A 20,059-nucleotide genomic window follows, 5' to 3' on the forward strand; every position below is an offset into this window, starting at 1 on the left:
AGTATAGTCTTAAATAGAAACTATAAACTATTTATTTCTTTACAATTCAAACACATACTGTTACTTATACATACAATATAACAACCATAATAAAAGATGTGTGTACAATTTAGTGGAAAAAGAATTAAATATATTTGTGATGTAAGTTTAGTGAACTAGAGACCACTGCCAGCAAAAGTGTGATAATTGCCAGACAGTACACACCACATATTTTATAATTGATAGTAATTCTTGAGATATATATATAATATTAGAACTATGTTGTCGGTGGTTGACTCTTTCTCCGAGTTGAATTGAAAAAACAGCAACATCTGAATGAAACAGTGGTACTTACATGTATTTAGGAAAAAAACAATTGCTTACTTTGTTACTTCGACTACTTCCATCTTTTCCTTTGAAGATGTTTTACCATGGTCTCCAGTTTTATTACGAGTACCCTCTAAGCTGCCATTACCAGGTCCGGGTACAGACTGGTGTTGGTCAGAATGATGAGGTTGGGGAGGATTACTGGTGTGTAAATGACCGGTACGGCCGGTAGCATTGACATTCTCTGTGGTAGGTTGACTCTGTTGGGGACAAGAACAATAGTGTTACAAAGGCCTTACTAAAGGGTGCTGACCTTGGGATGTGATGGAGTTCTCGTCTCCCGTTTAGCATTTTGTGACATAGGACCAACTGCTTCAGGTATGATGCTACCCAACGGAGTACTCTGTGATAGAATAATCACTTGTGTTCAACAAAAGTACATCCATTTAATCATATTAAATGGGTCCCACTTACTGATGGACACAAGCTACATCCCATAAATGTTTCCATTACAGTCAGCAACTGAAAGTCCCATTAGGGCTTCCCAATAGTGCCACTAAATTTTACTGCTGTGTGGCAGTGCATAGCAACTAATTCACATACAATACAATAGTCTTATTATTGCAAGCCATGTAACTTAGTTCCTACAATATATAATAAGGTGTCGTTGCTATATCTATACAAATACCATTTCTTTTCCTGTCCAGTCGAAGACTCCATCATCAAAATATCCTTTTCTATCAAAAAGGTCTTGAAATAGCTTCCTCAAATATGAGTAATCAGGAGTGGCAAAGAAATCCAACGTTCTCACGTATCTTAGATACATTGCCATTTCATCTACAACAACAGATATAATAATATGCATTACATATATGGCAAGAAATTCTTTGAGCACAAGATTTCAATTATAATGCACATACAGTTGCTAACTGAAACAGTCACTTATCGAAGACCACAAGGGCCAGTACAGTTACTAAGGGTTGTTACTATACATGACCATTACTCAATGCAATGAAGCACACCAAATGTAATTACAAACCGACACATAAGGACGCAATACAAAAACATTAGCTGTAGATTGACATCATTTTGTTCTGATCTGAATATGAAACAGAATCTGTGTAGGTTCATGTTTCCTTTGAAGCTATAATTTTAAAAGATTATAAAATATACAGTATATTGGAATATCTAACATTAAAACAAATCCATGCTAACTGACTTGTTGGACTTCCACGTTCACCTGCGTAATAGCTCAAATGGTATAAACAAAACCTTGGTATTATTCACTGGGTTAAATTCTAAGCTGTGACAAATCTTAACCCTTAAACCTGCAGCTGTTTTAAAAAATGCAAACCCTGAAAAGCATTATCCAGTAAACCGGATTTTATGTATGCCTCTTAAACAAACTCCCATACTACTGCAAACACTACAAACAAACACTTGACTACAAACAGTTGGTGTAAATTTCAGCTTAAATGGTCCCACCTTCATCACATTTGATGAGCCTATAACTTCATGTTGCACCTTGAAACTATAAAAAAACTATCTCTTTGTCTTTCTTGCTCACATAACAATGAATAAAATGCCATAACTCAGCTGTACTTTGTCCTATTAAAATTTTCTGATGCTATCTTGTTTGTCGCAAACTGGCAATTCGGCTGATATACATGTGATCCTTTAAATGGCTGACCAGAAGAGCAACAGTTTTAGCATGATGGGAAGAATACTTCGTAGCAGGTAGGTTACATATACCAAACTCAAATCTTTTTTTTGTTCAGTATTACAAAACATCTGTGTAAAGCTATTTGAAAAATGAACCCAACTGACCCAATTTTGCACAGATTTAATTAAATTAACATCATGTGATACATGAAACTTAATTGCTGCAAATCATCATAATACTCTAATACAACAGTCAGTTGGGCTAAACCTATTTTACTGCTTGTGCATATGTACTAATATTTCAAATCAACATGATGATTGCAAAATTCACATATTCCCTAAACTAACTTCACCTGACTGAGCTAGAGTATTTGTTCAAGTAACCCCATTTTGTAACTTACAATTATTATGGTAAATTTGTATTTCACTCCAAAACAGCCCCATTAACAAAACCAACAACCCAAACCGTTGACATCTGCTTGAAACTGAAACAGAAACTGAGCAGGGGACAAGAATCAAGATTGATGACAGTACTGTTGCTTGTACACTGTACAAGTTGTGCTACACTATGGTACTAATTAGTACTACAGCACCTAATTATCTCAGTTGCTTAAAGCATCTTTCCCCTTAACATTAACTATTGTACTGATTCACTACAGCCATTTTACAGACCACGGGGGTTGTAAATACACTCTGAATAAACCACTGTTTCAATATGAAGAAGAGCTTGTATAGATAACTCCAACATGTAAAGTAATTAAGGAATCAGGTTGATCATGTATAGATAGCTAACAAACAGTGGCATTATTTCAGTGACCTTCGTGTATCAGGTAACTCCTAATTAAAACAATTAGTGATGTGTAATTTATCGTCATAGTAGTGATAAAATTTCTATATCTGATATATGATACATTATGGTGTAGATTCAACGCATAGTTTGCAAAACAGAGTTTAAGACAACACCTCAGTTTTTAGGATGCACAGAACGCTGTTAGTCCCTGGGGCATGTTGCCCCAGAATTTTACACTTTGAGATGCTATCTGGGGACAAAATTGGGCTCTAGTAGCTCAGTACTGTAAAGGGAGGGATAAGACGTGGCAGCACAAAGTACCCCTATAATACCACTTAACTATAAATCTTGCCATTTGAGTTCACAATTAAGTATAAAGAATGTTTATAAAAAGAGAAACAAAGCCAAGCTGTGTTAATCACTACTTAGTTTTAGAGGCCCTTAACACAGACAGCATTGACACAAAAGCTGTTCTGGGTGAAAGACAGGTAAGACCATAGTGAAGCTCTGGTCTCACTTTACAGTATACTCTGACGCCCTTGATTATATTAGTCAACTTCACTGGGATGGTAGCCTCAAGTACTCACAAGCAGCTAGTGGATAGTTTTAAGATACTCTGTTTTCTTTTATAAAATTTATATACTTTTCACATCTGTATTGTTTTCCTAGTTCTGTATCTTACACTTAGACTCTATTTAGGCTGCTTTGGGTGGACAATAAATCTCGTATACTCCCACTCCTTCAGGCATAAGCTCAAAATCTAGGTTTATCCAATGAGTACGCATTCCAAACATGCAATGTTGTAAGGGGATGCTAAATTGTGTCATGTGAGCACGCATGATTGCCATGATGCTAGTATTATCACAAAAGATTCAGCCACTTTTACCAATGCTACAGCAGAAACAGCCATGGAAGTGGTGAGTATAATGTAAAACAGCAGTTACATGGACACAATGTGGAGTCTATGGAATTTATAAACCCTCAGGCCCTTAGTTGTGCCCTTGCTTCGCTTGTGCACTAGACTCGGGCCTTCGGGTATATAAATTTCATAGACTCCACATTGTGCCCATATAACTGTTATAAAACTGTTAATTGTTTCTTTATAGAAAGCAAAGCACACTTTTGCACTTTGATCCTCAAAAGCAAGGTACAATATAATCCAAATTATAACTATAACAAAAACATTGCTTCAGTCCTTGGCCAGGTACAAGATCACTGCAACATGATTTCCAGAGTTTACAATTGGCAGTGAGTTCAATTTTTAATTAGTAATTTGAATTCTGGTAGAATTCACAAATTAAGTCACCAACAAATAGAATAATCAGCTGGGACATACTGTTCTCTGTACTGTATCACAACTACTGTATCACGTCAACAAATCCAAATGTAGGTGGGAAGTATGTGGCTTCTATTATCTACTACCAAAGGAAACAGAAATACTAATAACGATAAACAAATAATTATACAGACACAATTAGACAAGATCAGTAGACCAATAACTATGATCATCAGCACAGAATGACTTCAATAGGGTAATATTAGTAAAGATCACATGAGCTGTTCAATTAAACATGCACCATTCTGCATGCACGTACCCAGATATGCATAAGGTGCATCTTACCTGGATAGTTCTCACAGAGAACTTCAATAGGTGTTGATCTCTTAGTATCACCAATTTTTTGATACCGTTCTTTTAAAGTATCAGCCTGTGAAATAAAATGTCACACAAAACATGTTAAACACCAACCATGTGTACATGTGTATGTATGGTAACTGAAAATAACATGTTGGCTAAAACTGATCTAACACAACCATGAGCAAGTTCAAGCCCTCTGCCATAAGTGATTTATTTTTACAATGAAGACTAGATTTTGAAGTACCCTCTCTTCAATTTTTATCTCTTGGACTAAACCATCAGCCACCAGATAATCACCAATTTGGAAGAACAACCAGCTAAGATTTCTAATTTGGCTAGTTTTTGTAATGTGAACAGTTCTTCATTTTCATAGGCACTGTTAATTAACCATGCTTTATAAGTTTATATTCCATACAGAATACTTGCACACCTTGGCATTATGTGATACATGTAGTAGTACTGTGTATTGTGCGTGTTTTGTGCGTGTTTTGTGCAAACTTGCAGGTCGTATTAAATTCCCTGTACACACACACACACACACACACACACACACACACACACACACACACACACACACACACACACACACACACACACACACACACACACACACACACACACACACACACACACACACACACACACACACACACACACACACACACACACACACACACACACACACACACACACACACACACACACACACACACACACACACACACACACACACACACACACACACACACACACACACACACACACACACACACACACACACACACACACACACACACACACACACACACACACACACACACACACACACACACACAACACACACTTGAAGGGTCAAGGTTAACTTGAAGATGTCCATGGCAATGTTGCCCTATGATACCAAATATGCACTAGAAGGTGTCATAAACAACTATGAATAGGGTTATGTTGCACACTATGCAGGACATGCAAGGTAAACAACCATCAACAGGTTTGCCCGCCTGCCTGCCAAACCTGTTCTAAATCATTCTTTGCATTAGCAGCATAGCTGTGGCAGCTAAGAAACACCTTGTGTGCAGTGCTTGGAGAACTTTATCCCCCCCAAAGGTTCCTCCCTATTTCTTTCCACTAACTCATAGTCCCTGAACTATGGCTAGTTAGTGTGACATGGGTCGCACTGTAGTATCTTTATAAATCAGCTTTGGAGGGACTGTTAGAGCATCTGGTAAGGGTAAGTTGACATACCACCAAATATACCATCCAGAGCCTTATGAATGTTGGGATGCACACTTACCATGACCCAGTCTTGAATGATCACGTGATCTCATGTGACAACTAAAGGGTCAGGTATTAATCAAGGCTACAGCGCTACAGCTCATTCTCCCAATCTCAATATCTTATGTACAAGGTACAGTCACCAGTATACAGATCACACACCTGGGAACAAGTTAAAGGGAATTTAATACCACCTGCAAATTTGCACAAAATGCATGCTGTGGTTGTGTATGTGTGTGTGTGTGTGTGTTTGTACAAGCTATTTATTGGATCAGGCTGCAGTAGTCATGATGATTTTCATTGGCAGAGTGATTGGTTATGCACATTAGTGTTTCATATGAAGTATTAAATCCCTGATATGTAGTGTGTTGTGTGTGCGCACTGCACACATACATGTGGATGGTAATTAGCTTTGTAAGTGTACTGTTGCTATAAAATGTGGTGAATATTTATCAATTACTGAGCCAACTGGTGATGAACCTCTCTCCACAAACAGGAAATGACAAAAAAATACATCACTAATTATTTCAACTCTTGTAACTAACAAACAGTAACTGGTAAGTATGTACTGTAGGGGTTTTACAATATGTTGATTATAACAACAAATGCTCAGCAACTTGTAATGCTAATGTTTGACCCTTGTAACTTTAAATGCCAACCATCACAATGAAGTAGCTATACACTCACATGTACCCTAAACCACTCAAAATAGAATGACACAACCAATATAAAAAGATAGCTAATTACCTTTAGGCCTTGCCACGGTAGACTGCCTCTCAAGAAGTACATGAACATGTGCCCTAATGCTTCCAAGTCATCTCTTCGACTTTGCTCTGCACAACACACCAAATGTGTCATGATATAATTCAAACACAAAACAATAATATCATTCTAGCCACTAAAGTTACTATTTATATAAATGACCAAATATGGATGTGCATAACAAGCATCCTGTCAGCAACATTATAAAGAAGCCACACCAAACTTGTGGTGGTAAGTGATGTAGTGATAGCATCATACCATAACACCAAGAGTTAATAATAAGTTATTCCTCTCTATATTATTAACTCTTGATAACACTATGAGCATTTTGTATAGCATGATATACTGGTACACAGAAATAGACCAATGGAGTCCAGAGTGCATTAGAGAGCAGCTCTCAATAGTGATCAATCCCATCCAATTGTCACTTTAATTGTGCATCACTTGTGAATTGACAGTTCATTAAGATGACTACTGCTATGTAATATGATTATTGGTAAGAATTTATTCCGCACAAGATGTAAAATGCAATAGGGAAGTTTCTACTTTGAATAGCTTGTATGGTACAAGCTATTCCAATTCTAACTTTGGATAACAGGCATCTTGTAATTAGCACTACACCACATTACACAAAAGCATATAATATTATGTACTACAGTGAACTGATGCATGCACGCATGCGCATGCACACACTCATACATTATACACGCACTACAGACTACACACATGCACACATCCACACACAAAAAGCCTCAGCCTCATAGCAGCGCAGCTAAAAGAACAATGGAATACCTGTACACCAGTGAAAAAAATCCTCACCCCCCAGGGCAGGCCTAATAACCATGTACCAAGCCTTATTGATAAACATCAAACAAAGTCAAGAGACTACACCTTCTATGTGAAACAATAAAAGTTGGGCATTTGCTTTACTAGTCAATATCTTAATCCAGAATTAATTTTGAACATGAAATAATGAATTAGTGCATACCGTAGAATCGGGTTGTTAAGCACATGTGGTTATAATTTTTGGTGAAAACTTTTGTAAAAGTCATACCATCTGTTAGGTGCATACACCTAATAAATAATTATGGTGTTTTAACACAGAATCGCTATTTTGTAATAGAGGAGTTAGTAGTTCATGTCAGTCACCACACCAGTGTGTAAGGATATTTGACTCTATTTTTTCTGGGTGAAATCCTGTGTAATGAACAAGACTACTGCAATCTGATTTGCTGTATACACAGTGAAGGGAGACCTCAAGGGAGATCGAGGAGACATTCATTTTCCAATAATTCCAGCATTTCTTCCTCTGTGTGGGTTTGTGAGCCTTGCATGTGACCATGTGCGCTTATTAGCCATGGTTAATCACAAGAATGTGTATGCGCTTAACAAATAATGTGCTTAATAGACGCATGCACTTAACAACCCGATTCTACGGTATTTATAGGCAGAGTGTCAGGTTTCTGTTACTGGAATATTCTTGTACATGAAATGAAACTTAATTTCCTGCACTATAATAACATGTAAACAGTTTTATACAACAATAAAGAGTATTTTTGGTACGAAGCAATGTCGTCTTCACCACTTGACGGTGTTTTCTCTGATACGAGCATCCATTACATATCACGTGATCTATTGTATACCACTAGATTCTTTAGCGCATGAGGATTTTAATGGCACTTAATGCAAGACCATAGCACAAAGTATGGTGAATATATACCTTGTTTAATGAAGCAGTGTACAGCCATGGCGGACATTTGATGAAGAAGGCTGTTTTCTATGTGGTGTGATGAAAGGCGTTTTACCCAACTTCATTCATCGATGCTTGGAGCCATTTTATCATGGAGCTCATGGTGAGTAATGTAGTGGCTATGGGATCTTTCTATCATTAATACTTGTGAAATTATTTTAGTTTATATAGAGCCATGCGTCAAAGCCTAAATATAGGCTTACTGGATTCAAAGGGTTAAGACATATAAAGCAAAAAAAGTCTCTTTGCTTTGGCTACCATGATAGCATGATCACACCTACCCACCTGTGCACTACTCAAGGTGCTATGAATCAGTATAGGCAATAATCCTGGGGCAGGGCTAGTGTCTCGCAAGTGAAGGTGTGGGCACCCAAAGTACCACTTGGTCCTTCAACTAGAATAACCTGGAATCAAACCACGAACCTTTTGATTACCAGGCCAGTGTTCTAACCAATTGGATATACATACACACACACATGCATGCACAAATGCAACAAACGTACACATGCACAAACGTATGCAAATGCAACACACACTACTTCCACATCTTTGAGAGTTACACACATAGCACAATACATAGTTTCCCTTGACACAAAATTTCAGTGTAATTAGCACACAAATACACAGCTGTTCTCTGGTGAATACAACATCATCATTACACTGTATGTAATGAGAACTGGTGCCACTAGCTCTACCATAAAATACAGACGTGTTTAATCACCTTTTCCCAAATGTGTGTTGATACTCATATATCTTGCTGTTCCTGTAAGACTTTTATGTTCCCGATAAGGTATGTGTTTCTGTGTATCAGGATCTATGTACTCCTTTGCCAATCCAAAGTCTATAATATGTATACTGTTCTGATTTTTGCTACTTATTCTTCCGAGAAGAAAATTTTCTGGTTTTACATCTCTGTAGATTAAGTGCTTTGAATGGACATACTCTATCCGATGAAGCTACAGAAGCAAACAAAAAAACAGTTGTCACAGTGAATAGTGTTTAGATTAAAGAATACACCAAACTGTCTATGTTAAATGACCCGTAACAAACAGACAACTTTGAGTAGCTATTTTTGCTTCACCCCATTACTTGCCATATATAGTAAACACTACTGGATGTCACCTTTTAACTGTGACCAATCTTTAGCATGGAGTTTTCAAACTGGCCCAATAATTTAATCATAAGAATATATTAGCTTCTACCTACTTTTAAATTTATAGAAAACTGTTAGTAATAATACAGGCTACCATTACTGGCATTTACAGTAAATGTTAGCATAGTATTTTGGACTACACAAACAATAAAACACTTTCATTTAACAAACGTCAAACAGTTTTATACAATACTCACCAATTGTATTGCCACCATTAGTACAGTTTTGAGACTAAATCTCCTATCACACAAGTCAAAAAGATCTTCTAAGCTTGGCCCCAGTAGTTCTAGCACCATAGCATTGTACTTTCCGCAAGGACCAAAGTAGTAAACTTGTGGAACACCAGCTAAAACACAAGAAGATACAGACACTATGTACACATGATGGAAAAATCAGCTCTGAAAGAAATCACCCTATTAAGGAAATTCTAATTATAGTTAACAATAGTTTGTCCACATCTCAAATGAATTTGTTAACAAGCAGCTGTACATGTCAATTAGTGTATGAAAGCTGGAGGCTGTTAAAAACACTGCAATTCTACTCTCTAGCCCTAGCCTTTAAAAAAAGACAAAACACCCCTGAGCACAAATATACAGACAAAGATATACAATCATTACAGACTAGCAGACACTTTAGCATTGTGCAGTGCTTACGTTCATGGCCCAGTGCCTTGTAAAATCGATATTCTAAATGTAGCTGTGGTGCTCTGGACTTGAATGGTTCCTAAACATAAAGTAACAATATCCATCATATCCTCGTACATTTACATATATACAAACACAAGAAAATATCTGTTAATTATTTGCTAACTGATATCTGTTAATTATTTGCTAACTGATATCTGTAATAGTACAAACTACTGATTTGATTTTCCCTAACAATAAGTTGAAAGGCATTCAGTGGTGATAGGAACAGGATTTCAGGCTAAGAGCCTGATCCTGTTTCTATCAAATAATAGCAGCATGCACGAGTACAATATCACAGTGAGTAGCTTACAAACTAAGTGATTAATAATAATTTCTATTTAGTGAAAAATTTTGGGGCCAAGAAGTTTCAGATCTTTTTTCTCTCTGAGGTAAAGTGTGGAGCCAAGACCTAGGCCTTTGCCCTCTCTTCACACGCATGTATGTACACACATACATATCATGGTATTATACATTATCTACTATATAAAGCTATACATCTGTCTAAAATGCCCCGCTAACTCCCGAACCATAGCACAGAGTTGCTGCACACTCATCACCATCCAGCTAGCACTAACAAGTTTATTAATAGAAATTTCTAACATGTTTCATTTGCTGTGCAGTGCCAAAAACTGCCTATGTACATTGCTTTATTTTTTTTTTTTATGCATAGATGCATGTATGTGTAAGGTAGACTATATCAAAACTGCAATATCATTTGGTAGTTGGTAAGTTAGCAGGACTGATCACAGATATGGACAGTTTTTCAGCAAGGATGTATATATGATGCTTAAATCGAATGTATGGGTACATAGGCACAACAATACATCAGTCACTCAGGTACTGCTGGTTATTATATGAATATCTGTCACACCAGATATTTTGGACTGTACAACATGTTAATTATGTGCAACTTAATCCATCTGATCACTTTGGGACAGCTCTTACGAATTACTAGGGCTGAAAACAATCAAGGATTTTTAGTATTTAAGTACTCTCTAGAGTTAACGATCAAGTACTCATGAAAACTAGCTAATTGTAGTCGTACCCATGCAACATGTTTTATGGTGGACCTTAAGCAGTTTACAATTTTTCAAGAAACAGCAATGATACACAGACTGCATTGAAGTACTGATGTTAGTGTTCCCAACAAACAATACACATTAAATCACACTAATCAAACTCCACAGCCTTCATGGTGTTGACAAATACTCCATGTGAGCTGGGTCATGTGATCTTAACAAGCACTCAAGTACCTATCCAGGTACTAAAATCCTCAATAATTACTTGAGTATTTGCAGTATCTATTTTGTTGATATGCATTAAAACCCAGTGGTGTGCATGATTCATTAAAGAAGGTTGTGAGCATTGATGCAAGGTATGTTCATTCATTAGCTTTATAGAGTATGCATACATTATAGTGTCTACTTGGTGAATTGGTCAGTTGCATACTAAAGGTATGCTAGCACCCATATACCTTTCAATGAGAAAATTAAGCCTACAGCTAGTGATTACTATCTGAAGGCAGTGGCTATATTAAAAGGCCAAAGGAGCACGAGTGCCACCTATAATTTATTTGGCAATTCACATGTCTGCAATGTCAAATTAGAAAATAGTAGAGTTCACTAGATATTCAGATCATTGACTCATAGGCAATGCCACTTCGATGTTTCATAGTGCTAGAGTTGATAAGCGAAGCTAACAAACCACTACTTTGGGCTTATGACTTCATCATAACATGCTATAACAAGTAATGATGCATTATACTATGTCTACATATTGTAGCTTCGCACTGATGAATGTGTTTGCGTCATGTGACTATCATTTCAACACAACAGCTTTTACTCAAGCTGTGGCTTTAAATCAGTAAACTGTGGCAAGCCCTACTACAATACTCAAATTTCTCATCGTTATGCCATAAGAAAATTTGTACTATAAGTAGATATTATCGCAGATGAAGCAGGATGCAACCAGACTAGCATCTCACACTAAAATGCAAACACATGTAAACAGAAACCAGACAACAGACTAGATCAGTGAGAAAAGCTGTGGAGATGCACAATAGATGGCTCAGGAAAAAAACACATACTTCATCACCTACTGCTAAACAGTTTCTCATAACCAGCAGGTACTCTTAAAACATGTTTGTTCACTAAAAGGTGTCCATCGCTTACACCAATGCAATTCAATAAAATTTGACAAGGGAACAATTGTGTAATGCAATTAATTTTGTAACAAAAGTGAGAACTTCCACAACTCTCCTAGTTACAATATTTAGTAGCAACTTTATAATATCCTAAATGCTATTTCATTTCCTTTTTAGTGTAACAGCATACACTTGTGACATCAGAATAGAAATACAATCACAGTTTATTACTATTCTAATTTGGAACATAATCATTACAATATACATCACTACCTATACACTAATAGTATCCCATAAAACAATAGCTCACCAGTTTAATAGCGACGTGGTCGTTGTTGTACAAGTTTTTCCCTATAAGCGAAAATAAAAGGTTAATGTTACATTATTCCAATTAATGACCAGTCGCAAATATATGTTGTAAACACATTTAATTACCATCCACACGTCTCCGACTACTCACCTAGTCTTAATTCGCCGAAATTTCCACAGCCTATCTTCTTTCCGACCCTGAAATTCGGGCCAACCATGAGAACACCCGATGAAGACGACGGGTTTGAGCTTCTCACATTACTACTAACGGGATTCCTACCAGTTCTGGGGTGTCGTTTACTTTGGTCAGTGTCTCTTCGCTTCCCATTAGACGCCATTCGATGGTGCGGTCCCAAACGAATAGTGTAGTTTTATAGTATACTGACTTATTTATACAACAGTGGTCTTCTCTGTAGCTAGTTTAACTCAGTCAAATTCATAACTAAACTCACAACCGAACCAAATTCGAAGTGTAAACGTCCTCCTGAGTGACTGCTATCAAACCATGGCAGCTAGCTGTCCGTATACGACCCTTCCTGTCAAATCCGGTGAACTTACGGTCAAAAATGTGTGGCTCCACCCAGGTCAACTAAACGCGCCTTGTTTTATTTATTTATTTATTTGGGAGATGGCGCAGCTGAGATACAGACAAGACTTACCCCCCAAAGGAGGTTATCCTGGGATAAGTTGGCAACGAAATTTACCCAAGCGTGGTTACTCTGGTATGACACTGTTTGTAGCAGCCACTGGAATAATAACAGGAGGATTTGTGGTCCTAATCCGACATATTAGAAGACAAAGGTTCGAGAATTGTAAATTTGCGTTTATAAGTATACACAAACCGACTGTCAGCTGCACTGTATTACTTAATTTATTGCTTGTATTACTTTTGCTGTAGTTTAGCATTTTTATTTGCATGTGGTGTGCTATTTTGTGTTGAAAAGTCACAGGGCAAGGCTAAAAGAACAGCATCTTTAGGCTGATGCTATAAAAATGAAGCTGTCATATGTTTAAACTTTATAATTTTAGTATCACGACACAAATTTTGCCTATCTATTTAATATAGTAGCATATTTGGTGTCAAAACTCCCTTGCAAGGGGGTGTCACTCAGGCTCTTGCTGTAGGTAGATCTGCGACCGCGGTCAAACTCTAAGTCAACGGTCAAGGCCACTAAATAGCTCTTACAGTGGGTCAAGGGTCAAGACGATACGGAAGGTTCGAAACCCACAATCGAAAACTATACATAGCTATTATCAAGTTTGTAGTTAAGGTAGCTAGTTTTGTAGTTAAAGTACTTAGTTTGGTAGTTAAGCTAGTTAGAATTTTTTTTTCCGTGATTTTTATTATCAAGTTTACGGGATTATACGTAACTAAGGATCTCTAAGAAGATGTTTTAAAGCTCCAACAGGCATTTCACCGTAATTATAATTATTTTTCTCTCCCAGCTGCTGGTAGCACGCACTAAGAAAATATTATACTAGGTTACAAGCGCAGGTGCGTATAGGAAAATAGAGAAATAAGTGTAGGTCAAAAGTTCGACAAGAAATGCTCAAGTCACAGGTCAAAGACGATAAATGCTGCAAGTTAAGGGTCAAGGTGAAATTTTCCCCGGTCAAGACTTTGACCGCGGTCGCAGATCTACCTACAGCGTGAGCCGACATGACACCCCCTTGCCTTGTATAGGGCGTCAAGTTTTCACATCTATCAAAAAAAAAAAAAAAAAAAATGACTCATCCAGTGCTCAGATAGCTGTACTATGTTGTCTCCATGGGAGTCCAGAATGCCTCCACCTCCCTATAACTGCTGTGTATGTGTAAGAAAGGCACTGTACTATGGATGTTTTGCTTTTACACATGTGAATTCTGCCAACCCCAGCATCACACTTTCCCACATTTCACCATAGCACAACTGTCTGGATATGAGGAGTCAATATAATGTGTGTCTAGGATATATACAATGGACAAAGACTTTGTAGAGGACAAAACAGCTGTACCCAACTTTGATGCAGGAGACAAATAGTAGACTACACTATTATGAAAATAATCTTTTTAACTGTAATTACATTATTGTCAATTTGTAGACAATGGGAAAGAGAGAGATTCCAAGCAAGATTAGACCTATTACCATTGATGCAAGCAGAACTAGACAGAAGGTAAAATATTAGAATAAGAAAGTATCATTTACTAATATAAATTTGGTGCAGAATTTTTGTGGGCCATTTTATTATCAGGCCAGGGGTAATTATTTTCAAACCTTTATTGTGCCATAGATATTATACTATCTAACATTGTACTGTGCTAGCTTTGTTACTTGGTTTTGTTAATTCACAGAATTCTTCGTGGAATGAAATTGTTTGAAGAAGAGGAAGCACAAATAATGAAGGATGTTCCAGGGTGGAAAGTTGGAGAGAGTGTTTACCACGCAGACAGGTGGATACCCCCTGTTCCCGAGCAACTGAAGAGCCCAGAAGGTGCCAAGAAGTTTAGCTTGTGACGTTCATCAAACACTTGTGAATTGCACAAGCATTATGCATCTTATCAAATGTCAGCCATTACAATGATTGTAACTTTGTCTGGTGTATGTTAGGTGCAGTCCGTTAATCCCCTGAACACTTATATGGGTATACAAGCAATGCGCAGTAAATGGGAATATGCGACTGTGGTTTAAATAGAATCGGCAATAGAAAATGGTTTTGGCAGATTTGGGAAGGAAGATAAATTCAGCGCTACGGTCTCTCAGTAACGCAGTAGTAATAAATGAAGAGGTGATATAATTGAGGGTGTAACGTGTTGTCCGTTTCCACACTCGCACTATTGTTTACCTGGTCAGGAAGTGTAGTTACACATTGTTAATCTTACTGGGAAGAGTATAACGTGCCATACACATAACTGCACTATAGACACTAATATTGCTTGTTGTGAAAGATTTTGAATATGTCAACTCACACTTGCGTTTTACTGGTATATTCTTGGTGTGTGTTATGGAGACGTTCCGCTGTATTTTTGTGGTGTTTAGGCAGTAAGTTCTGGTTGAGGAACAACATTTACTGGCTAGGAGATGAGTGGCATTCATGCTTTCACTGTAGTTGTTACTGCTGCTAGCTATACATATATTGTCACAGGTACTACAAGAGCTACTGAAGGAGATATGCAAAGCACTGTTAGAAGCTGATGTGAACATCAAACTTGTAAAAAGACTGAGAGAAAACATCAAGTATGTATGCCCCATTATATACGTCAGGTTCTCTTCACTACATTTCTTTGTGCATATAGAAAATGTATTGACTTTGATGAAATGGCCACTGGCCTCAACAAACGTAGGATCATCCAATCAACTGTTTTCAACGAGTTGTGTAAGGTATGTGCTTAGATCACATGCAGTGCCTACTAGTAGTGTTATTTTCTTTCCACAACAGTTGTTAGATCCTGGTGTGCCAGCCTGGCAGCCCAGCAAGGGCAAACCAAATGTCATCATGTTTGTTGGCCTCCAAGGAAGTGGAAAAACTACTACATGTACTAAGGTGAGTGGAAACACTCTAATAGAACACACACCTTGTTCATGAGCTTTGTTAATAAGGAAATACGCCTGTATTCTGTTGTACTGTAGTTGGCCTATTACTATCAGAAGAAAGGTTGGAAGACCTCTTTGGTGTGTGCAGACACTTTTAGAGCAGGTAAGTTTCATTTACAGTATCCATGTTATCAAGAGTTCATAATATATATATACTAAGGAGAGTATCCTACTCTCATATACCCCTGTAGAAAGGCGTATCGTGAAGTTATGACGTAACACTTCTGAGTTCGCCCGTTTTTCTTTGTATAATTAATGATGTCATTAGTTGAACATGGTATCGATTGAACGCGTGCCTACCAACGTCGCTAGCAACCAAATTAACTCCAGCTCTAAGCGTTTCTCACCCAACTACAATCGTTCCTTCATGGGTTAAAGACCGCTTCGTAGGCGTTTCTTACTAGGCCATTCGCGAATACAGCTATCCTGAACGTCGCAAGTGTGAAACGGTGCTAACTATTCTTGCACTTTTACGGCTTCCCGTACGTCACAAACCACAACATCTTGTCGTTACGTCATAACTTCACAATACGCCTTTCTACAGGGGTATATGAGAGTAGGATACTCTCCTTAGTATATATATTATGAACTCTTGATGTTATGTTTCTTGCCTTAACTGTGTTCTGTGTAACATTGTACCAATGTTATGTGTGGTTTATAGGGGCTTTTGATCAGCTGAAACAAAATGCCACTAAGGCAAGAATACCATTTTATGGAAGGTAAACGAAAGGGTGTGTGTTTACATTCACTAGTGTAATTAGATTTTTGTACCTATCTGATTTGCTGTCACAGTTACACTGAGATGGATCCAGTAGTCATTGCTCAGGATGGTGTGCAGAAATTCAAGTCTGATAACTTTGAAATAATAATAGTTGACACAAGGTATAGTATTGATGTTTTGTAGTTCAGTGTGGTAGGTGACTGGTGTTGTAGTGGTCGTCATAAACAAGAGGAGTCATTGTTTGAGGAAATGCTTCAAGTGTCTAATGCAGTTGTAAGTTATTTGTGTGTGTATGTGTGTAGCAAAGTGTGCATGCATGCGTATGTGCGTGTGCCTTGTTTATATAATGAATTTTGGAAAATGCCCTGTTCATTTCCTTTCAGGATCCTGATAACATTATTTATGTAATGGATGCATCAATTGGTCAAGCATGTGAATCACAGGTCAGTTACTGTATATAGCACCCACCATTAGTGAGTATTAGTTATGATTTGTAAGCCCCCTCCATTCTGTGTGCTAGGAAAAACGACCTCCTCTGTGTACCCTTATCATGTGCTTAAAGAGGTGACTCCTAATATTAATCAGCAACAATAAGTACATGATGTCAATGTAGTATCATACACAAACAAAACAATAGTGAATTACAGACATGTTATTTCCTTGTCACAGGCACAAGCCTTTAAATCAAAAGTTGACATTGCTTCAGTGATAGTGACCAAACTGGATGGTCATGCTAAAGGAGGAGGAGCCCTTAGTGCGTAAGTGATCTATTATGTAGTAGCAACACAATATACTAACATGTAGCTACAACTACTTTACAACAGGCCTTCTTTGCAGGTATTTGTGTGTTATAATCATCGTTTATTGTGAACTCCTTGCTAATCAATAAAGCACTTGATAAATTGATTGCATAATTAAATATACCAACTAACAATTTGTAAACAAATTATAAACTACCTCTGAGTATAACAACATCCACGCTGAAAATATTTCAATTACAATTCTCTATAGAGTGGCAGCTACATGTAGTCCAATCATCTTCATTGGTACTGGTGAACACATTGATGACCTGGAGCAGTTCAAGACTAAACCATTTGTCAGCAAATTACTGGGAATGGGAGACATTGAAGGATTGATGGACAAAGTAACTGAACTGAAGTTAGATGAAAATGAGGGACTGATTGATAAGCTGAAGCATGGTAATGTGTTGTTTGCTAAGCCGTCATGTTGTGCACCCATATTACATGGTACAAATAAAGTGAGACATGTGAAATACAAGCATTACACACACACGCACATGCACACACACACACACACACACACACACACACACCTGGATAGCAGACCACCATAAGATGATGTCCATCTGCCTCATGGCAGACTGAGTTAATGAATCTTCATAGCCTTCTGGTTCTAAAGCTGTACCTTGCCATATCCTGGGGCCTTCAAAATGTTCATTGACAATGAGAACAGACAACTGGAACACTCACATTGCTTGATCCAACACTGCTACAACCATGTGTGGCTTTATCCTGGGATATACTACTGTACGCATGCTGCACACACACTCACACACACACACGCAAACAAGCATGCACACAGCACGCATACATACATACATACATACCACTATCATTTAACGTGCTTGTGTATATAGTGTATTTATGTTGCATGTATAGGACAATTCACTTTGAGGGATATGTATGAACAGTTCCAGAACATCATGAAGATGGGACCTTTTAATCAGATAATTGTGAGTCACATACACACACACACACTACATACACATATCTTTTACCAAGAGTTCATAATATATTATTTGCCACTGGTTACACTATACAGGGTATGATTCCTGGTTTTGGATCTGACTTCTTGTCAAAAGGCAATGAGAGAGAGTCCATGTCACGACTTAAGAAGCTCATGACAATAATGGACAGTATGAGTGATCAGGGTCAGTTGGATTAATGAGATATTGTTAGTACTTAACTAACGATTGCTTAGCTGTAACTACCATATTTAGTTTTGGCAAAATATTCTAAGGAGGTTGAGGATCCTAGTCAAAATGAGTGCCCAGTGATTTTATTTATTTATTTATTTATTAAGGCTTTGCAGCACAAGTGCTGAAGGTCTGTAGGACACCTGGTCCTGCAGCCTGTTTAAAGATGTTATGTTCTGTGTATTGTATTTTACTGCAGTCTCCATTACTACTACAGTATAGTTTGCTCAAATTTTTTTTTTTTTGCCATATAACCTGTGCGATTTCCAATATATCAGCTGTCATGTATCATTGTGTTTTATTTCACACAGAGCTGGATAATCCCAATGGTGCTAAATTGTTCACTAAGCAACCATCAAGAACAGCGAGGGTAGCTAGGGGTTCAGGCACATCTGTTAGAGAAGTACAAGAGCTATTGACCCAGTACCAGAAGTTTGCACAAATGGTGAAGAAGATGGGTGGAATAAAAGGCCTCTTTAAAGGTAGAGGGTAATAATTATATGAATGTGATGGCGGATCCAGAATGGGGCATTTGGAGCAAATGCCCCTCCTCCCTTTGTGGAGGAGATATGCTTCTTTTGATTGAAATACTAAACCGTAATCAATTTATAAAATAAAATATACACTTTACTACCATTTATTGCAAACTTACCTAAACAAATAGTCTAAGCAGCTGTCAAACTGTCACCCAGCACCTTCACGCATACTAAGTGTCTCTAAACATAATTATCGTGTTGCTGCCTTTAAAACAGCTGTAAGACTTCACAAAGCCCAAAAAAGCAAAAACAAGCAGTGATACAATACTATGAGGTGATTATTTGCTGCTTCAAATATACAAGAGAATCTACTGTCCCCAACTACTAGTCTGTTTGTGCCCCTCCCCTTGCCAGCTCTTGGGTCCGCCCCTGAAATGCCTACCTAAGTCCTGCAGTGTTAGATTGTATGAGTAATATTTTGGTTGTTCTGTAGGAGGTGATATGGGTAAGAATGTCAATCCTGCACAAATGGCTAAACTCAACCAACAAGTGGCTAAAGTGATGGATCCCAGAGTGCTCCAGCAAATGGGTAAGTTTACCCTGTGTGTTATATTATATTGTTTTGTGTGTGCGAGGCATACATGTGTGTATGATGTTATAAGATGTGTTGATGTTATTTGCAGGTGGTATGGGAGGACTACAAAGTTTAATGAAGCAGTTTCAGCAGCAAATGGGACCTGGAGGAAGATGATATTGACTGAAAAAAATGTGTTTATAATTTTAATTGTAAAAAATAATTTAAAATTGTCTTCTACTCTATTGTCTT

At 37.6% G+C, this 20,059-nt stretch overlaps 3 protein-coding genes across 3 annotated transcripts; 2 read left to right on the forward strand and 1 right to left on the reverse strand.

The window, feature by feature from the left end:
• Positions 1-14: 14 nt before the first annotated feature.
• Positions 15-13,031, reverse strand: LOC136261043 (casein kinase I-like). The gene is made up of 11 exons (XM_066055007.1): positions 12,621-13,031; positions 12,471-12,511; positions 9,985-10,054; positions 9,529-9,677; positions 8,900-9,134; positions 6,414-6,499; positions 4,380-4,464; positions 995-1,143; positions 620-709; positions 364-566; positions 15-311 (listed from the first exon to the last, which is right to left on the reverse strand). The coding sequence occupies exons 1-11, from the start codon at positions 12,805-12,807 to the stop codon at positions 257-259; spliced, it is 1,350 nt and encodes a 449-aa protein (XP_065911079.1). The 5' UTR covers positions 12,808-13,031; the 3' UTR covers positions 15-256.
• A 28-nt stretch (positions 13,032-13,059) lies between these two features.
• LOC136261049 (NADH dehydrogenase [ubiquinone] 1 alpha subcomplex subunit 13-like) lies at positions 13,060-15,085 on the forward strand. The gene is made up of 3 exons (XM_066055012.1): positions 13,060-13,270; positions 14,551-14,622; positions 14,801-15,085. The coding sequence occupies exons 1-3, from the start codon at positions 13,098-13,100 to the stop codon at positions 14,961-14,963; spliced, it is 408 nt and encodes a 135-aa protein (XP_065911084.1). The 5' UTR covers positions 13,060-13,097; the 3' UTR covers positions 14,964-15,085.
• Positions 15,056-20,049, forward strand: LOC136261042 (signal recognition particle subunit SRP54-like). Its single transcript, XM_066055006.1, has 16 exons — positions 15,056-15,234; positions 15,592-15,683; positions 15,743-15,827; positions 15,886-15,990; positions 16,077-16,143; positions 16,702-16,759; positions 16,833-16,922; positions 16,974-17,034; positions 17,145-17,204; positions 17,431-17,519; positions 17,773-17,960; positions 18,441-18,514; positions 18,604-18,712; positions 19,069-19,239; positions 19,727-19,822; positions 19,917-20,049. Exons 1-16 carry the CDS (start codon positions 15,157-15,159, stop codon positions 19,982-19,984), a joined length of 1,491 nt encoding a protein of 496 aa, XP_065911078.1. The 5' UTR covers positions 15,056-15,156; the 3' UTR covers positions 19,985-20,049.
• The last annotated feature ends 10 nt before the right edge of the window (positions 20,050-20,059 follow it).

Source organism: Dysidea avara, chromosome 7, assembly GCF_963678975.1.
Source record: "Dysidea avara chromosome 7, odDysAvar1.4, whole genome shotgun sequence".
In the NCBI taxonomy this organism is placed as follows: domain Eukaryota; kingdom Metazoa; phylum Porifera; class Demospongiae; order Dictyoceratida; family Dysideidae; genus Dysidea; species Dysidea avara.

Excerpts from the sequence above, each read along its gene's own strand:
- LOC136261043 (XM_066055007.1), bottom strand. The coding sequence starts at position 12,807 with ATGGCGTCTAATGGGAAGCGAAGAGACACTGACCAAAGTAAACGACAC. Across the intron at positions 10,055-12,470 it reads ACCACGTCGCTATTAAACTG|GAACCATTCAAGTCCAGAGC; the intron begins GTGAGCTATTGT and ends CTTTATGTTTAG. Across the intron at positions 9,678-9,984 it reads CAAGGCACTGGGCCATGAAC|CTGGTGTTCCACAAGTTTAC; the intron begins GTAAGCACTGCA and ends CTTGTGTTTTAG.
- LOC136261042 (XM_066055006.1), top strand. The coding sequence starts at position 15,157 with ATGGTTTTGGCAGATTTGGGAAGGAAGATAAATTCAGCGCTACGGTCT. Across the intron at positions 16,144-16,701 it reads TGCAGACACTTTTAGAGCAG|GGGCTTTTGATCAGCTGAAA; the intron begins GTAAGTTTCATT and ends TGTGGTTTATAG. Across the intron at positions 16,760-16,832 it reads AGAATACCATTTTATGGAAG|TTACACTGAGATGGATCCAG; the intron begins GTAAACGAAAGG and ends TTGCTGTCACAG.
- LOC136261049 (XM_066055012.1), top strand. The coding sequence starts at position 13,098 with ATGGCGCAGCTGAGATACAGACAAGACTTACCCCCCAAAGGAGGTTAT. Across the intron at positions 13,271-14,550 it reads CGACATATTAGAAGACAAAG|ACAATGGGAAAGAGAGAGAT; the intron begins GTTCGAGAATTG and ends GTCAATTTGTAG. Across the intron at positions 14,623-14,800 it reads CAAGCAGAACTAGACAGAAG|AATTCTTCGTGGAATGAAAT; the intron begins GTAAAATATTAG and ends GTTAATTCACAG.